This window comes from Phocoena phocoena, chromosome 1 (assembly GCF_963924675.1).
Source record: "Phocoena phocoena chromosome 1, mPhoPho1.1, whole genome shotgun sequence".
Lineage (NCBI taxonomy): Eukaryota > Metazoa > Chordata > Mammalia > Artiodactyla > Phocoenidae > Phocoena > Phocoena phocoena.
The window spans coordinates 12728390-12748069 of record NC_089219.1 but is presented as its reverse complement, the minus strand read 5'-3'; the positions used below and the strand labels follow the sequence as shown (position 1 = coordinate 12748069).

Genomic DNA, 19680 nt, shown 5'->3' with positions numbered 1-19680 from the left:
GGGTCTGATCCCTGGTCGGGGAACTAGGATCCCACATGCTGCGTGGAGCGGCCTTTAAAAAAAAATAAAAGTGAAAAAAAAAATTTGATTACCAAAATCAGAAGTCAGATAGCCACTTGCTGGTTGAGGGTGGGAGCAAGATTAGCAACAGATGTATTAGATGTGTGATGCTGTGGTATATATTTGGTCTTGGGTTTCTGTCTTCTAAAAGCCTTGTAATCCTAAAGAATAAGAACTATAGGGTCATCTTTTGTTATATTTTGTTTTCGTTCCCAGTTCCTGAAATAGCTTCAGAAAATAATAAAGGTGAAATGGGTATCTTTTGTTATTCATAACAAGCCCCTTTCAACCACACCTGAGTTTATATTAATGCGATGATTTCTTAAAAAGCCCCTAGATAACCACTGGATGGGGGCTGGTTGCTAGGGAATCCAACCGTGTGATTAGAGGGCTGGAACTTTCAGCCCCATCCCCTGACCTCCCAGGAGGGGAGAGGGGGTAGAAGTTGAATCAGTTACCAGAGACCAATGGTATAGTCAATCATCCCTACATAATTAAGCCTTCATAAAAATCCTTGAAGTACACGGTTCAGAGAGCTTGGGTTGGTAAACTCCAGGAGGTGCTGGGAGAGTGGCCTGCAGGAGAGGGTATGGAAGCTCTCCTCCCCTTCCCACATACCTTGCTCTGTGTGTCTCTTCCATTTGGCTGTTGCAGGGTTGATCCTTTTATAATAAACCAGTAATCTAGTCAGTAAACTTTTTTTTTTAATTCTGTGAGCCACTCCGATTGATAGTGGCAGAATTGAGTTACACTGTGGGACCCCCACTTGGTGTTGCAGAATTGCTTGGCATGGGAAAGACACCCACACATTTGGTGACCAGAAGTGAAGTATTGGGAGTTAGTAGTACAGAAAAACAGAAGAGTTTTTGTTTTAGAAGATGGTAGGCTCAGATCTTTAAAAGAAAAAAAAAAAAAAAATCCCCAGACTTCAGTAAACAAAGAGGCAAAGAACATGGACAGACTGAGTCTATAGAATTAGTCCACTAGAATGAACGCTCTGTGCGGGCAGGAATTTGCATCTGTTTTGTCCTCTGGTGTATCTCTAGCACCTAGAACAGAACCTGGTACAGAGCAGGCTTTCAGTAAATAATTGGTAAGTGAGGAAACCTCAGTGAATTTATGACAAATATTCAACCACTGTAGTATTCAGAGATCTCAAATTAAAACACTGACAGTAATAACTTCTCCATTCTCAGAATAGCAGAGGTTTTTAAAGGTTACAATTCCCAGTGTTAGCAGAGGTACAGTGAAAAGGGTATAGCATATTGTTGGTAGAAATATGTACAGATAATGCAGGTACGTTAACCAACCTTATTATGGTAATCATTTCACTATATATCAAATTACCATGTTATACACCTTAAATTTACACACTATTATTTGTCAATAATCTCAAAGCTGAGGGGAAAAAAGAAATAGAGACAAAGAAAGGAAATTGGGGGGGGGGCGCAAATTTTTTTAAATCCCATTCATAGAAAATTACTGAGAGGAGCGCAGGTAGCGGTGGCAACCAGGAAGTAGATTTGCTGAGCGCTTCTCTGTGCCAGGTGCTATAGCAATTGCACGTTTTGTTTTGTTTTTTAATTTTATTGAAGTATATTTGATTTACAGTGTTGTGTTAATTTCTTCTGTACAGCAAAGTGACTCAGTTATACATACATGTATTCTGTTAAACATACATATATTCTTTTTCATATTCTTTTTCGTTATAGTTTATCACAGGATATTGAATATAGTTCACTGTGCTATACGGTAGGACCTTGTTGTTGCATGTTTTTATTTAATCTTCATAATAATCCTGTGATACAAATAATAATTCCATTTTACAGATAAAGAGACTGAGGCTCAGAGAAAATAAGCCATTTCCGTAGAGTCACAGTCTGCATGATGATAATCATAGTGAGACCGAATGTATGTGGCAGACACTGCTCTGAGTGTTTCATTTTCCTGTATGTTAATTCACCTGCAGCAGTCCTGTGAGATGTGGGCGTTGCTCTCTGTGCTTTGTAGATAGGAAGCTGTTAACTAACCATATAAAGCTACTTACTATTTTTGTCCAAAAAAATAAAACTAAAATTTGAAATAAATTATTTGGGAAAACTTTTCAGGGAGCTTTAGAAGAAAAAATAAAAACTGCCAGTATATGGAAGTTGTCTCCTAACCTAAATATTTCTCTTCTTCTTTAGCTTTCCATTTCCTAGAAATGTATATGCAGTGTGGCACTTAAAATGTGTAAGAATTCTGCTGTACTTAAAATGTGTAAGAATGTGCAAAAATAAAACTATGGAAAAAATTCTGAATGTGACCTGAGAAGGCCATGGATAAGAAGAGCAGCTAATATATGTAGCTGTCTCAGATCATATTTTGATAAAGTGTAGGGAGATTGAACTTCACATAAGGACAACTGGGTCTTTTATTTTTGTGAGTTTTTTTCTTTTTTTTTGGTCAGCTGTGGTCCTATGGTGTTGGATGCTTTAATCAAGATTAAGAATGAAATTGATTCTACCTTGACCTTCCGAAGATCGTGCAGAGAAGGTAAGCATTTTCTTCCCTGTTGTTAGGCTTGGACACTTTCGTTCTGTTCCCCAAAAGAAGCCTGGGCTGGCCAGAACTGATACCAGGGGATACCTGGAGGATGGCTGCAGTGCTCTGCCAGGTGACCTTGCCACAAGTCACACTTCCTTTTCTTAGGCAGAAGTGTTGGAAATTTGAACTGTGGTATAAGTTCTGGTTTCTAAGTTTGCTTCCCTTCAGGTGCTTTCACTTGCATGGTTACTGCTTCTGGCGGTCCCTGTGAGCTGCTGCATCCTTCAAGGACCAGCTCAGATATGCTAGCTGGTCACCGCGGAGCTCTTCTTTAGGGGGGTAGTGGGGAATTTCTAGCTGGTGCTCGTGCACACTTAACACTTGTCCAACAAGGGGGACGTGCGTCCCCTTCCAGCTCCCAGCATTACACGTGCACAGAGCAGGTGGTCAGTAGGAATGTTCTGGATGGAAACAGCGATTCCTACAGTGTGCTGCTGATTCCAGGCAGTGTGCGTACCGACACCCTTTAATAGCTATGTATTGATTTTATGTACTAGAAAAATATAATTACTAATGACAGTGTAACAGTGATAGAAATGATTTTTAAATATGAATTTAAGGTAAAATGAATTGATTTAAAGTAAACTCCTAAGTAATCATTCAGATGGTTCTCAGGTGTGGGAAAAATCACAAGGGGTGCTGTGACAGCTAACTGATCCTGATGGCTGTGGAACACAGACTGTGCAGACTCCATTCTGTGCACTTCACGTGAGATAGACAGGTGCTGTTACCATTTACACTCAGCGTACATGTGAAGAAACTGAGGCCCAGGGAGGTTAAGGGACTTCTGAAAGGACACAGAGATGGTGAGTCGGGAGCCAGGACTCAGCCAAAGTTGTCAGATTCCAGAATTGCACTCTCAGGTGATACAGTCACTGGCCGGGCTCAGAAAACCTGCGATAAAACCAAAACAGGGCAGCTGGGGCCAAGACCAAGGGCTGTGATCGAACTTTCTCCCTAAAATAACCTTCCATAAAAGAAAAAGTCGTTATAGCTATTGGCCCATCGCTCTTTATCTGTGTTCTGCCGTACATCTCAAGCATGTAAAGTCCTACTTCTAAGACATCTGTTTTTTTTTTTTTTTTTTTTTTTTTTTCCCAGTACGCCGGCCTCTCACTGTTGTAGCCTCTCCCGTTGTGGAGCACAGGCTCCAGACGCGCAGGCCCAGCGACCATGGCTCACGGGCCCAGCCGCTCTGCGGCATGTGGGATCTTCCCGGACCGGGGCACGAACCCGTGTCCCCTGCATTGGCAGGCGGACTCTCAACCACTGCGCCACCAGGGAAGCCCAAGACATCTGTTTTGATTCAGCTAATCTTACAGGATTGGATTCAGTGTAGCAGATGCTAAGGGTATGATAGTTTGGCTGAATCCTGCTGTTTAGGGAATATTCTGCTGTAATTAAGTACCAGCCTTCCCACATAAGTCCTGACAACACAGGAAATAGACGCTTTTCAGTAAGCTTCCCCATAAAACTCTTTCAGAGCCAAGAAACACAAGGTGTGGCCCATGTGAGCAAAAAAAAAAAATGAGGCAGAATGATATTAATTGTGGCTACTTTTGTTTCCCTTGTAGTTTGTGAAGAGAATTTCCAGGGGAGCCTTTTTAAGAGAAGTCTCCTTGGATTTTTATTACTATTGTATTTATACCATTTCTTATCAAAGCGTACTGCTCTGCTGGGTGCCAGGCTCACAGAACTGTGATGATAATATTCGATCTCTTGGGGAACTGTAGGAGTGTTTGCTTAAGTGGATATTTGTGTCCTATTATACTTTTATTAAGATTAACGGGAGAGGGAGAGAAAGTGATAACCCAGTCCAAGTTTCACAAGTAACCACATTTCTCCGGCCTAACTACTTTCAAAAAACAGCTTCAGAAGAAGTGGTAGCAGGGGCTTAGAGCGCATAGTCATTTGTAACTCTGAAATAACTAGGAAATTCCATACACAGGAAGTGAGTCCAGGCTAAGAAAATTCTCGTTTCAGGGTCCTTGGTCAGCACCTTATTTTGCTTACTTTGGTTTGGTTTCACATGAGCTCATCCTCCTTGAAAAGTCAGTGCTAAGGCAGCTTTTGTGGGTTTCATGTCCCCAGTGTAGACTTTGTGGAGACAATAGAATGAGATCTGTCTCTGGACAATCTGTATCCAGGCCTCAACTTTAAGATGACCAAGACAGTGTTGATTTATTTTGGGGTGTTATATCTGTTAAGAGTTTGAGTCCAGGGAATTCCCTGGCGGTCCAGTGGTTAGGACTCTGCGCTTTCACTGCCGTGGGCCTGCATTCAATCCCTGGTCAGGGAACTAAGATCCCACTAGCCTTGTGGTGCGGCCAAAAAAAAAAAAGTTTAAGAAAACTAGAGTTTGAGTTCAAATAACAGTGACTTTAAAAAAAAAAAAAAAAAACTGGTTTTTCTCTCAAAATACATGAAGCAAGGAACTAGGACTGGTGTGGGCCCTCCGTGATGCCAGCAGCACCCCAGGCTCGTCTGTGTTCCAGTGCCATCCTGAGCAGATAGCTTCCAACCTCAGGGTTGCCTCCTGGTTTCACAACATGGTTTTTGGAACTACAGCCGTTAGATCTACATTCTAAGAAGAATGGGAAGGAGAAAAGGCAGCGGGCACCTCTGCACAGGTGTATTCCATGTCAGTGCTACTCCTGCTGGTAGAGTAAGGACAGTCGGGAAGGGAGAATTGCAGCTGGGCTGCCTGCAGCTGGGCAGGGGAGTGTTAACTGTACTGTGTCTCAGGCATCTGCGGCTCCTGTGCCATGAACATCAATGGAGGCAACACTCTAGCTTGTACCCGAAGGATTGACATCAACCTCAACAAAGTTTCAAAAATCTACCCTCTTCCACATATGTATGTGATAAAGGATCTTGTTCCTGTGAGTTCCTGCCCGTGTGTGTGTGTGTCTCCCCACCTCCCCAGCACCTCCCGCCCGCTTTTTTTTTTTTAAGGGGGGCAGGAGGTATGTGTGTTGTGCTATAGTTCTTCAGGGCAGGGTTTTTTCCTGTCTTGAGTTTAGTTAAGGAATTTGAATGGCAGAAGATAAATGGCCTAGAAGGTCATCCAGCAGCTCATTTGGTGAGGACTGTTTGGGAATAACAGGGCACAGAATTTTAGACCTGGAACAGTTTCAGAAATGAAGAATTTGGCCATAACAACAAAGAGTTCATGTGGCAAATACCAGTTGGGAATGCAGCCGTTCTTATGTGTTTTCATGTCTACCTCCCTATATTTGACCACCTTCCCTTTCCCTGGCTGGGTGTTCTCAAGGGCATCTGGGGAGAAAGGACTGTGGGATTGGAAAGTTTCCCAAGTGGGTGAAGGAGAAATTCCCTAACCACGCTTACATGTGACCACTTCTCCTTTCGTGACCTTTGCATGTATCCATGCCAAGGGAGGAGAGTCTGACTACTGCCTGTCACAGGGCAGGAAAGTGGGCGGTGTCCCAAAAATGGGATAAGTAGGAAAGCTAAGGAGTGGTGGTGGAATCTGACCCATTTCTTCTTCTTCCTCTTAACCTCAGGATTTGAGCAACTTCTATGCCCAGTACAAGTCCATTGAGCCTTATTTAAAGAAGAAGGATGAATCCCAGGAAGGCAAGGAGCAGTATCTGCAGTCCATTGAAGATCGTGAGAAACTGGTCATTAGTCCCTGTTCATTGTCTTGACTTGAGGAATTTTGTTGCAGAGATGTTTGTCAGGAAGTGGGGCTTAGGGGCAGAGGGGCTGGGGGGCACAGCATGGGATCATGCAGAACATTCAGCGTCTTCTGGAAAGGAACTTGAGAACCATCTGTCCAAGGGTTGGACACCCATCCTGTCGGGGCCAGGTGGGTAGTGAGAACCTATGAAGGGCGCAGAGAGGACCAAGGCCCTGGAGTGCTCTGCCTAGAGGGGCTCACTGCTACCGTGTTGCCAGACGTTTGTCTTTTTCAAAAGAAACCAGGATGTCAATCGCCAGGTTTTGAAAAGTTGACAGCTAAATCAGTTACTCTTTAACCCTGTGGGCAAATAAAACACATGCCGGCTGTTTGCGGTCCTGCTGCCACCACCCTGTTTGCAGATGGGAGTGAGAGAAGCCGATAGCAAAATTGGAACTAGAACTTGGTGCTTTCCTGACACCACACGTCTAGTGACGCGGTGTGGGCTTGTGACAGGCCCACTCACTCTTGGAGTTGCTACCCCTGGGTACAGGCTATGAAGTCTCTGCAAGTGAAGGGGTTATTAGCGAGCTTGTAGTCTCTTTCTCGTGTACACTTCTACCTCCTCTAAGAAGGAGGCACGCACACTCACCCCCTGCACACTTGGTGTCCTTTGGAAGAAGTGGGAAGGGGACCAGATGGAGATAGGTCCCAACATCATGCCTACACGAGGGAAGGACTCGTGCTGTCTCAGGGTCACCACTTCATTCGTTTACATGACAGTCCGTTAGCAGACTGAGCGCACCTCAAGGGCAGGGGCTGTGTCTTATACCCCTTTCTGGATCCTGGCATGTGCTGTCTTATCAACAAATACGAGTTGTGTGAATGAAGAAATGAATTCTGCCTTTTAGGTCTGGGGGAACATGTAGCCCCTCTCCTCTTCCCCATAAAATATTAAGAAAGGAAAGTCCTGGTAAGAATGCCCAGCTCTGTCGTCATCGAGATGTTGAGGGTCAGCGTGGTGATGTTGTAATTCAGAGCAAGCAGCTGCCTTCTCTTCCAAGAGTTTCTTGTTCTCAGGACATAGCTCTGCCCCAGTTTCTAACTCCAGGGAGTCTGACGCACCCCAGGGTCCAGGTTGGAACTGGCCACCCTGGCCCAGCTTGTCATCTCACAGTCCTCAGGTAGGAAAGCTTGTAGCTTATAAACATCTCCTTGATGTACTATTTTTAGGGATTGGAGGGTTCCCCTGAGCATGTTTTCTAGGTAGTCAAAATTCACTCATTTAAATACCAAACATTTGCTTATTTCGCATTTTTCACTTCTTCAAATTAATATTGCTGAACCTAACTTTTTTTCATGATTTTAAAAGCCATAATGCTCATTATAGGCAATTGGAAAAGAGAACTAATTTTCAAATAATCTATAATTCCACCACCCAAAGGTAATCTCTATCGACAACTACCCTTTTATAAGTAAAGAATATGACTATCGTGAAGGCTCTTGATCCTGTGACCTTATGCTTTCTAGACAGTGGAGCCAGTTTACGCTCTCACCAGCTGCCTGAACAGAACATAAATTTTGTTGAAGACTCTTGGTTACAATCATGACCATCAACTCTGTCATCTGTTTTCAGCTGTCACTTCAGATGTCAGCGTGCCCTCCTGTTTTGCCATTTTTAATCAGTTTCTGTTGTTCCCCAAATCAGAAAGTCCAATTAGAACTGGTTGGGCGTGTTGAGTCAGTGTGGCAGTGTTAGAGGAGGGATTCCAGAGTCAGGCCGCCTGGGGGCCCATCCCAGCTCTGCTCTTTGCAGCTGTGTGACCCTCGGCACGTGACCTAACTTCTCTGAGCCTCAGTTCCTTACCTGTAAAACGGGAGTCTCATAGCACTCACCCAGGATTATTGTGACAATCAAATGAGGTAGTCAGTAAGGCACGTGGTGCTCGGTGCTGGTTGGCTGTTTAGGATAATGTTGCTGTTCCTATCGAAAACTTGAGGTGTCTGCTGAGCCAGGGCGGAGGCTGCTGTAGACTCTAGATGCCTCAGCACTCAGGGCCTTTTTAATTTCTGCTAGACTGCATTCGAGGTGGCAAGTTCTTTTCATGTTTTTGTTTTAAGATAAGTGAGGGGTTATTTATTAAAGGATGAATACACTGTACTTGGACTTAAGAACTCTGGGCTCTAATCCGGCAAATGTCTAAATTTCAATTCCAAGATCTCTTTTATGAATCTGATAAATCTCTGCAAACCACTCCTAGGATTTTGCCAAGAAAACTCACGTGCGAGTAGGCACTTTGTTCGTGCACTGACCCCAGACCTCGCATTTAATCGGCTCAGAACACGGCCATCTCTTCCCTGGTGGGCTCCTGACTGCCCTTTCTCCCCGCACAGGACGGGCTCTATGAGTGCATTCTCTGCGCCTGCTGCAGCACCAGCTGCCCGAGCTACTGGTGGAATGGAGACAAGTACTTGGGACCCGCGGTTCTTATGCAGGTAAGGCGCTCCTCCATTACTGTAAGAGAAATGGACACCGACGTTCTGAGGGGCGATGGCTTCCTTCTTTGGCATCCATTACAAACGGTGATTGGTTGCATCACCTTCACTTGGCTTTCGGTAAACCTGGGGCTTCATCTGCAGAATGCCTTCATTTAGTGTGGTGAGGGTCACGCCAAGGGGCGGTGGCTGCGGGTTGGTGCACCAGGCCTTGCAGATGTTTCAGATGTTTCCTGTGCTGCTGGCTCTTCCCCGCCCACCTGCCCGCTTTCCCCGGACCGCGTCTGTCAGAAGGCTCCCCATCTCCCTCTCACGGGATTTTTAACGTGGAAGCAGGGGAGAGAGAAATTTCGTTGAGGAGCAGTTACCCAGCTGCGAGGTTGGAAATTGTTTCCAGGCTAGTGAAAGCCTGCAGTACTGGGCTTAGGGGTTGCTTGGAAAGAAAGCAGTATTGTTTTTCATCGTCTTTCACTATATGTGTAGTTCACTGCAGACAGAGTCACTGTCTTTGTTCCCAGAAAGCTCATACTTTTTAGATTTGTGGCCAGTGCTCTTCACAGACTCTGAAGCAACTCAAAGAAACTTCTTGTTTCTCATTTTCCCACAAAAAGAGAAGTTCTGTGGTTGTGTGACCCGTTAGCAGTACTGATTGATTCCTGGCCAAATTGAAGATTGAGTAATGAGGTACATTTGTAGCTGGCGCTTGGACCAGTGATCTGAGTTGTTGGGAAATGTAAAAGTGGTGTCGGTAACACTGCTGGAGCCGGCCCGGTGACCAGGAGCTTAATCGGTTTTCAGCTGGCTGATCTCAGGCTTCTGGGATGGGTGTGCTAATCAAAAGAAGCAGTAAGTAGAACCAGTATTCTCTCTGTGCAGGTCTGTTACCAGTTCACCCAAAGGCAGTGGGTAGGTGCTCTGAAGGCAATTAAAGAGAGTCGAGGACACCGTCCCTGCCTTCGCTCGTTCATGTTCTAGGGAGGAAGCTAATGAGCAGCGCGAAGTCAGTAGAAGGTGATGCTCGATGGTATATTATTAAGCACCAGCGACCAGGGGCGTGTGGTTCAAAGGTCGGTGCGGCTCATTAGTCAAGGTGATCAAGAGATGTTACAAAGGGTTGGGAGGCTTTCCTTGAAAGATGGCAACAAGTAAAGTGTGGAGGTGGCTTCCAAGCGGAGAATTCCTGTTCCTCGGCGCGCCTGGAGCTTTGAGTTGAACCAGAGGGCTGCTCTGGCCAGTTAAGGTGACAGCTCAGCCCACCAGTCCCCGGTTCCCCCAGGCCTATCGCTGGATGATCGACTCCAGAGACGACTTCACAGAGGAGCGCCTGGCCAAGCTGCAGGACCCGTTCTCTCTCTACCGCTGCCACACCATCATGAACTGCACGAATTCCTGCCCCAAGGTACGCGGCTGCGGCGCCCCGCACGGCCCAGCACTGACGTGCGCTCGGCGGGGAGCAGAGAGCACTCTCCCCTCCGTGGGAGCCTGGGGGTGTTGGCGCTTAGTTGCGGGGCACAGGCTCACTCAGGCCCCCTTGAGAAGGGTTTTCAAGTCGGGTTCACACGGGCCTGGTGGGAGTCAAGGATGCCACGAGAACCCGTGAACAGGAACCTGGGTTTGCCCTGACTTTGTGGGAACCACGGGAGGAAAGACGTCTGAGCACAGGCAGCTGTGAGGGCTACATTCCCTCTCCGGGCCCCGAGGTCTCTGTGTGACAACATGGCTGCCGGTCCGCTCGGCTCCCTGGCAGCCAGCCTGTGCTTTCTCCTCTGCGTGTCTGTCCTCAGTCTCGGGGCTCCTGCTTGCTTAGCTTTCACTCCCTCTTCCTGTTCATACTTCCTGCTTCCTGTTCATACTCACCCTGCCTGCGGCTTCAGCATCTGCCTGGCTTCTCTCAGCATTTCTCAGCTCACATTCCTCGGAGGGAGTCTCCTTGGCCCAGCTTAGCTTTCCACGGCGCAGCCCACGCACGGTCAGAGCTGGCCGGCCAGCTACCGTCAGGTGCCAGCCCTGGTCCGGTCGGTGGGCGGGGAACAGCCAGGGCTGCCCTTGGAGCAGAGACTGTGGGCAGAGCAATTTCATTTTAAAGGTGCAGTGAGTAAGCAGGCAGCGGGGTGGAAAACTCTAGCACGACCAGTTAGCAGCTTAAAAAAGAAAGAAAGGGCAGCACATCTTAACAAACGTGAAATCCAGACTGGGTAATTCCACAGCGTTTCAAGGGCCCCCCTTCCCCTGCCAGATGCTTCTCATGTGCCATCGGCATTGGGGTGGGCCTGGGGCCTGGTGGGGTCCCGAGCAGTGAGGGAGAGCTCAGGCCCCGCATCCTGCTGCCTGCGTTGCTACCCAGGCTCTGCTCAGCGAGGCTTGTGGCTTCTGAGGCAAGTCATGCCCCTGAAGTGCTTAGGACAGTGCCTGGCACACAGTAAGCACTCAGTGGGACCTTCTGTTCGGTTGAGCCGGTCAGTCAGAAGACAGCCTCTCCAAGGCTGGGGCCTGGCTTGTGTATTTCTTCAAAGTCTCCGCAGGGGATCCTGCGGTGCGCTCCTAGGCGTGAATGTTTGCATCGCAGAGGACAGCAGACAGACCAGACAACCGAGGACAGACTTCTCTGTGTCCTGCCCTCCCCTTCAGTAAAGCAGGGGTGGACACTGGGGCTGTGAGGCTAGACATAGGCCCAGATTGTTTGAACTAGAAGGGACCTCAAAAATCGTCAAGTGCAGCCCCTTTTACAGGTTCGGAAGCTGAGCCCATGAGCGGGAGTTGGGGGTGGGGGCATCTTGCCAAGGTCACTCTCAGGTTGGGGGCAGGGCAGGCCTAGAAGCAGGCCCCCCGCCTCCCAGTGCCTCCTTCCTGCGCTGGGACTGGGTACAGTCTGTTTACTGACTCTAAATTCCTTTTGATGGGGCAGGCTCAGCGTTCAAAAGGAAGTACTGTGGAGGGCCTTCCTCCTTCCCCAGCCCCCTCCCTGGTGGTGTTATCAGCTTCCTGTGTGTCCTTCCAGGGGTAGTTTGTGCTACACGCAAATGTTCCACGTGTCCTTTGTCACAGTGTCTACCTTTTCTCACTTAACACATTTCGGGGATCCTTCCACATCAGTCTTTTAAGGAGTGTCTTCTCTTTCCCTTTCTGTCTCTCTGAAGATCTTTTTTCTTTTTCTTTCTTTCCACACTTTAATTTCAGAGTTAAAGTTGTCCTTCTAAAATGAGGGGACCCAGGACTTCCCTGGCGGTCCAGTGGTTAAGACGCCACGCTTCCACTGCAGGGGCGCACGGGAACTAAGATTCCGCATGCCGCTCAGCGCAGAGCCACCCACATACAATAAATAATTGAATTGAATTGAACGAGGGCACCCTTCACTAGCCTCAGATGAGTGCTCGTCTAATTTTACCAAATATTTGGTGATCTCACTTCCTGCTTCTGCGAGACTGGCCCCAGTGGGTTTAATCGCCATACCTCGTGCGGGACAGATGTTACAGCTGTGAGGCCAACTGCAGCTAATCCTGTGTTGTGGGCCACTTCACCAGTGGTGCTTAGGAAGGTTAACAGAGGCTCCTTTCTCCCACATACCTTTGAGGGCTTGCAGATGCAGATTTCTGGTGATGATGATTGAATGATACTGGTAATGATGTGAAACCTTTAGAGATAATGGGCTAATTTTGACACTGTAGTCATAGAAGAGATGACTCTTCCTTGGGCTTGTTGACGTGCCACAGTGAGCCTCACCAGCAGGAATTCAGTGAGACAGGGCTCCTGCCAGAGAGAGCTGGCCGTTTTCAAACGTCTAAGAGTGGAAACAGAAGAGAACTCTTAGCCCAAACCCCTGGGTATTAAAGGACTTGGTTTGTAATCACCGTGCTTTGACCAGCTAGGTCAGGAGGTCCTGGGTCGCCCAAGGTCATGGGGTTCTTCCATTCAGTTTCACTTACCATTTGGTATTGCTTCTCTTCTCTTTTTTCAAGGGGCTGAATCCAGGGAAAGCTATTGCTGAAATCAAGAAAATGATGGCAACCTATAAGGAAAAGAAAGCTTCAGCCTAAGTGTTCCCATGCTAAACATGACTGTAACCAGCTCAGCTGAACGTAATTTGTATCTAATCTGAGTTCCTTCGAAGGTCTCGATTTCCCACAAATACAGCATGTATAATAAAAATGTTAATAAATAAATGTTATTCTACTTTATTAACAAAAAAGCAAGCCTGTTCCTTGTACTTGCTGCAGTGGGATGTGAAGGTGCCAGAAGGAGGAGTCCTTGTCCTTGAAGAGGGGGCCAGGCCTCCAGAACTGAGCCACCATTGGGGGTGACTACGATGGGGACAAGCATAGAATTGGTGTCACACAGGACCTGGGGCTTGTTCCCAGCTTTCCCATTCACCAGCTGATGACACTGGGCAAGTCCCTTCTCTTTGCTACTCCATTTGCCCACCTGTAAAATGGGATTCCTAGCTGTGCCACCCTCCGCCACCTGGTGTGAGGATGCCTGCACTTACTCTGGGTGCTCAGTAAACAGTGGCTCGTCATTATACGGCATCCCAGTTTCTACAGCTTTCAGTATTAGAATTCTTCAAACCAAATCTTGGTAAGTCCCTTTCTGTCTCATTGAGGCCAGGTTACAGATACTTCCAGCACAGCTATAAACTCCAGTTAGTTCCACAAATGACCTCCAGAGACCTCGCACGGGAAGCATGAATTCCCACCACTGCTGCCTTGGCTCTGACGCTTACTACAAAAGCGGTAATACTAAAAAAGCAAACAGTGTAAAAGTTTGTCAAGTTAAAAATGGAAACCCCTTAAACTCCTCAAGTTTCACATCCCCTGTTGACACATTTCCTCCAGACCTTTATGTCATTACAATGCACAGCATATGTAAAGGTTTTTTTCGCTTCAGAAATAAGGTACAAAATATTGATATTAGCAACTTTCTATTTTGTCTTTTTTTTTCATTGTGGTTAAATACATACAGAATTTACCACCTCAGCCATTTTTCAGTGGAGAATTCAGTGGTATTAAGTACATTCACGTTATCGTACAACCCTCACTCCAGTCTATCTCCAGAGCTGTTATCATCTTGCAAAACTCAAACTCTGCCCATTAAACACTAACTCCCCATTTCTCCTCCTCTAGCCTCTAGCCACCATACTTCCACTTTCTATTTCTGTGACTTTGACCACTCTATCTCATATAAGTGGAATTATATAGTATTTGTCTTTCTTGTAACTCATTTCACTAGGCATAAAGTTCTCAAGGTTCATCCCTGTTGCAGCACGTGTCAGAATTCCCTTCCTTTTTAAGGCTGAATAATATTCCATTGTATGTATGTGTCATATTTTGTTTAGCCATTGATCCATTAATGGACATTTCGGTTGCTTCCATGTTTTAGCTGTTGTGAATAACGGCAGCTTTCTACTTTTACCCCACGATATACAAGGGCCTCTGGTGCTAAAGATCTACCTGTATGTGTGTGAAATTTATTTTCAACCTTAGCTTTTTTAACCACTGGTTTCTTGCTCTGTGGCGTAGATGCATCATTACTTATTTACCCATTTCCCCTGCTAACGCACATTCAGGTGGACCCTATTTTCACTCTTAGGAATACTTCAAGGCTGTTTTTAAGTTGTAGCATTGAGATCATCCTGGAAACAAAGGCTTCTTGTATCAGGAGGCTAAGAAAAACGTCTGACTCACCAAGAATGAATCTTAATGAGCATTTCTGGCTTTAAAAGGGGATGGTTCGGGCTTCTCTGGTGGTGCAGTGGTTGGGAGTCCGCCTGCCGATGCAGGGGACACAGGTTCGTGCCCCTGTCCGGGAAGATCCCACATGCCATGGAGCGGCTGGGCCCGTGAGCCATGGCTGCTGAGCCTGCACGTCCGGAGCCTGTGCTCCGCAACGGGAGAGGCCACAGCAGTGAGAGGCCCCACGTACCGCCAAAAAAAAAAAAAAAGGGGGGGGATGGTTCAAAAGCACTAGTGTCTGGCATTGTGAGAGGTGAGGTGCTGGAGGTAAAGATGAACAAGATTTGTCCCCTCCCACCTAGGAGCCAAGTTCACCAAGAAAAAAGGAACAAACATTAAATTATTAGAAATTTAGAGAACACAGTCTTTGCCCTTATGTTAGCATCTAAAAATTCGTGGCCACCTTAGTAAGACCACACAGTACACAGTCCTCAGATGTTAAAGCTCCAGATTCGGAAGTGAGAACTGGAAAACCCTCAGGGAGCCCTCCATACCCGGGCTGGGAGGGCAGTAGGGTGAAATCTGCCTTCCAGGTCTGTTCACACCTAAATGGTTTCAGACAGCCCCGCAGAAGGTTGCATTCCTTGGATTCATGGGTAATTTGACTTTGCTTCTAATCACTAGACCTGTATGGAGAAAGATGGGTTTTTTTCTCACGACTAATTTAATGGCTTGTAAAGATGAGTTCTGCACCAGCCAGCTTCTGAGGAGAGGCTGGGGAGTTGCCACTTCAAATCAGCTTCATCAGACGTCAAGTTTGCAACTGTAGGTCACTCACCCCACTTAAACTCGAGCTAAATTAGAATATGTTATCAAGTGATAGTTTAACTTACTGCTTATTTAATCTTTCATAGGATTGCAGGCAAATGTTCTATTTCAAGTCACAAAGACTTTACTAATAAAACTGCAGGCTTGAGCAGAGAAAGTGTCTTGTCCTTTATGCTACTTCTGTTCTCTGATAGTGTCCGGACAATGTGCTTTCATTCACAAAAATCATCCTGTGGAATGCTTCAAGTTTCTCTAGGCTGAAGCCAGCCATCCCTTCTTACCCGGTCTTTGTGCAAGTTGTTGAACCTCTGAGCCTCTATTTTCGTATCTGTAAAATGGGAATTAAGAGCATTTACCTCTCAGAATTGTGGGTAAAGTCTACATAAGAATAAATGTGAATTCTGGCCAAAAAGAAAAAAAAAAAGTAAATATGTGAGGTGTGGATGTGTTAATTGATGAGGAAGAATCCCTTCACAATGTATATAGATATATCAAATCATCACATCAGACACTTTTTTTTTTTTTTGGCTGCGTTGGGTCTTGATTGCTGTGTGCGGGCTTTCTTTAGTTGCGGCGAGTGGGGGCTTCTCATTGCGGTGGCTTCTCTTGTTGTGGAGCACAGGCTCTAGGCATGCGGACTTCAGTAGTTGTGGCTCGCCGGCTCTAGAGCGCAGGCTCAGTAGTTGTGGCACGTGGGCTTAGTTGCTCTGCGGCATGTGGGATCTTCCTGGACCAGGGCTTGAACCTGTGTCCCCTGCATTGGCAGGCGGATTCTTAACCACTTCGCCCCCAGGGAAGTCCACATCATACCCTTTAAATATCTTACGATGTTGTCAATTATACTTAAGCTGAAAAAAAAGAACTTTAAAAATAAATTCTTAACACAGATGAGTTTAAAAAATAATAAATGTGAAAAGCATCTAGCTTGCAGTTGAGCAAATGCTCCATAAACTCAATTTAACTGATTTGTCTCAAATACCTACTGTGTGGAAGGCTGAATCCTACAGTAGGTGATTAATTCCCTGGGAATTCGCTGGCGGTCCAGTGGTTAAGACTGCGCGCTTTCGCTGCTGAGGGCCCAGGTTCAATCCCTGGTCAGGGAACTAAGATCCCACAAGCCACGCAGCACAGCCAGGAAAAAAAAAAAGTGATTAATTCACAGCTCTCTGGACTTGAAAACTGGTGTATTTCCGACACGGCTGGCTAGAGTTAGAGACCTCCCATTCAGAGGATGGATTATCTGTGCAAGACTAAAAATGCTCATTTCTCGTCTCCCACATCACACTGACTGCTGGGTGCCAGAGGGTGTGCCGCTGACTCCCAACACTCAAATTCTCTTCCAGCCTCCTCCTTGCCTGGGAAACTATATACAAGACAGACTGCTGAAACTGCACCTTATGTGTCTAGACAGCCATAATCTTGTCATGGGGTTTGTCACTAGGTGAGAAAATCCCTTCTGTTGCAAACATCTAGTGAAACTAGAGAAACTGAGAAGTTTGGCAATGCTCTAGAATAAACCAGTACAAATTAGTGAATTCTCCAACTTTTTGCCACTCGGACTGTTACCCAAAAACTGGGTTTACCTCTTGGTAGGTGTCGAGCCAAAAGACACAACCAAGGCAAAGGTCAGGAGAAGGAAGGATTTATTCTTTGCAGCGAGTAAGGAGAACCCCGGGATCTCTCCCAAAGCAGTGTCTCCCCAACAGCAAAACTGGAGAAGTTTTAAGCTAAGGGTACATACCTATTCGTGAAGGGGCTTGGGCGCTCAACAGAGTCCAAGCTTTAGTTGATTGAAGTCACGAGGGTCAGAAAAGGTCATCATCATCCCTCAGGTTCCAGTTGAGCATTTCAGGCTAATGTTCACCACTGAAACAGAACTGGGAGTCTTTACAACTGATATCTTTGCTATTGTTACTTCTCTTGCCTGATAACAGTTGTCTATTCTTTTGTTCCCTTAAGATCATTAATTACTGAGATCTGTTCTAGGTCAAGGATTGTGGCCAGGCTTAGATCACAAAAGACGGCTTCTCTTATGTCAAGAAAGCCGTGCCTGGTTTTCTTTCTCCGGGTTCTCCCTACCCTACCTGGTTGCAGGACCAGGCATATTATGTCCTTCCTGTGGGCCCCCAAGGGAGCAACAGCCGCAGAAGGGAGTCTTCTCCATGGGTCCTAGCCCACAGATGACTGCAGCCCAGCCCACAGACTGCCCAGATGACCACAGTGAGGGCCACTTCCCCAAAGGTAACCCTGGGCAGAGGCGAGGCCTTCCACATCCTCTGTGGTTTGGAAGGAAGCTTCATCTGGTCTCCTGCCTCATGAAGACCATGGACCAAGCGGCAGGTGCAGCTCCTTCCCAGATGGCTCAGAGGATGGAGTCTCTTAAATGCCAAGTAGCAATATGAAGAATGAGGGACCAATCTTGCGATGCAGTCCCCAAGCCCCCTGCTTTTATGAAGCTTCTAGCCCAGCACCAGGATCTCAAGAAAGCAACTGGCTTCTGCCAAGTTCCTGCCACCCCATTTCATCTTTCCAGCAGCTTTCATTTCACAGATGAGGAGAGAGGCTCAGAGAGGGAAAGTGACTTTTTAAAGCTCACACAGCTAGACAGCAACTGATGCACATCCAAACCCAAGTCTCTCTGGTGCCAGAGCCCAGCCACTTGCCACTGTACCACACTGCCTCTTGGCAAGGCCATCGAGCAAGTCATTTATACAAACCTAGCCATCCTGCCTGCCATGGAAATCAGGGTTCCCCTGGTTAAGTGGTCTGCCAGACATCCAGCTAAGCCCTGGAGGAGGAAACAGGGGCTCTGAAAAGTTCAGTAGGCTGCCCTCACTGAGGCATCAGCAGAAGAAACAGGTCTTCTCACCTGAACTGAGTGAAGCCAGCCCCATCCCCCAGGTGGTCAACCTGCTCCACCAGCAGCCTGCGCCAGCGAGTGAATGGCTCCACCACCCCCTACCTGCTCAGACCAAAACCCAGGGAGGAGAGGCATCTTTGATTCCATTCCTATACCTCCACCTCCCATGCATCAGCAAGTCCTGCCGATATGTACCCCTTTATCAAGTGTATGTATTGAGTTCTCGGTATGGACCAGATACTGTCAAGGCCTTCCCTGCTTCCCCTCTGGAGTCTCTCCCCCACCATTACTCTCCATCGCAGCTCTGTCTCCTTCCAGCCCTTTCCACCACAGGTTACTGTGGAGTTTTCCTCTGCTGGCCTTTGACTGCTCCCCATATCTGTTTGTTCACCCTCCCGTTCCTAACTCCTAGAACAGTGCCCAGCACTGCAGAAATTCATACTGGATACATGTTGATGGCTCAAGCCCAGTCCTAGCCTTGGCCCTAATGTGATCCTTCCCTGGTTTGCCCCAGAGCCTGGGGTCTCTGATCCTTTGGAGATCCTTAGTCCAGAAGCCATCAACCCCAGGGTCAGGGGACACCTTGTCTGTGCCTGTCGCTATGAGGTAATGTGATAACACTGCATACAAACACGAGGTCTTGGTGCCCTTCAGGGGCTTCCTTGTTCCCACCTGTGCAGGCTTGTCTGCAGTCATGTTGTGAGGCTTCTGAGACGGGGGTTATGCCTCGGTTGTTTCTGTGGCATTTTAGAGGCCTTCCGTGCATCACTGCAGTGCCTCCCTGTGTCCACACATATCCCTGTGAGACGTATCTGAGCCTGTGAGTCTCTGGGCAGGTGTTATCTTCTTTCTTTGACATTTATGCAGCAGAGCCAGGCACTGTCCCGTGCTTTACATGCTTTTTCTCTTGTGGGACTCACAGCAATCTATCGAGCAGGTATCGCTAATGTCATTGTCCTCCTGTATGTTAAGAAATGAAGCCCAGAGGCTAAGTGGCTTGCCCAAGTTCACAGAGCCTACAAGAGATGCACCAGCTTGAACCAGCCATGCATTGTACTTAACGGCGGGGGTGGGGGCTTGTCTTACCTGTTTCTAAGTGTCACACTACTGGGTATGTGTGCATTGTCTCTTAAGTATCACCTCTGTGTGTGAATCTGTGTGTTGTGTCTGTGTCCTGGGAGTCTAGCCTCTGTGTGTGTGTATCTATGTGTGTGTCCAAGGTTGTGGTGTACCTGTGTGTTTGCGTACCAAAGCTGTCCTGTTTCCCTGAGTGTCCTGCTTTTGTGTGCGTGTCTGAGAATTGTGCATCTCTGGGTCACAACTCTCTCTTTAGGCGAATCTGTGAGGAGTGGGAGGGGCGTGGCGTACTTGTGTTTGCGCATCTAAGGGCTGTTTCTCTGAGTGTGTGTCTATGTGTTCATGTGTCTGAGGGCTGTCCTGTCGGATTCCCTGAGTGTCCTCCTCTCTATGTGTCAGTCTGTCCCAGGGCTGTCACGTCTGTCTCTCGGCGCCCCGCCCCTGCGTGCGCGTTGGGAGCGGCC

The 19680-nt window shown here is 47.1% G+C and overlaps 1 protein-coding gene across 2 annotated transcripts in view; it reads left to right on the top strand.

The window, feature by feature from the left end:
* The window catches only part of SDHB (succinate dehydrogenase complex iron sulfur subunit B), a 34929-nt gene extending 21966 nt beyond the window's left edge, over positions 1-12963 (top strand). Inside the window, exons 3-8 of one of the 2 annotated variants that reach the window (XM_065873276.1) lie at positions 2510-2595; positions 5392-5528; positions 6174-6290; positions 8684-8785; positions 10062-10184; positions 12742-12963. In XM_065873276.1, the coding sequence (XP_065729348.1) occupies positions 2510-2595; positions 5392-5528; positions 6174-6290; positions 8684-8785; positions 10062-10184; positions 12742-12819 (643 nt within the window). In that variant the 3' untranslated portion in view covers positions 12820-12963. The remainder of the gene's footprint in view (positions 1-2509; positions 2596-5391; positions 5529-6173; positions 6291-8683; positions 8786-10061; positions 10185-12741) is intronic. The other variant, XM_065873286.1, reaches the window with a different exon arrangement.
* The last annotated feature ends 6717 nt before the right edge of the window (positions 12964-19680 follow it).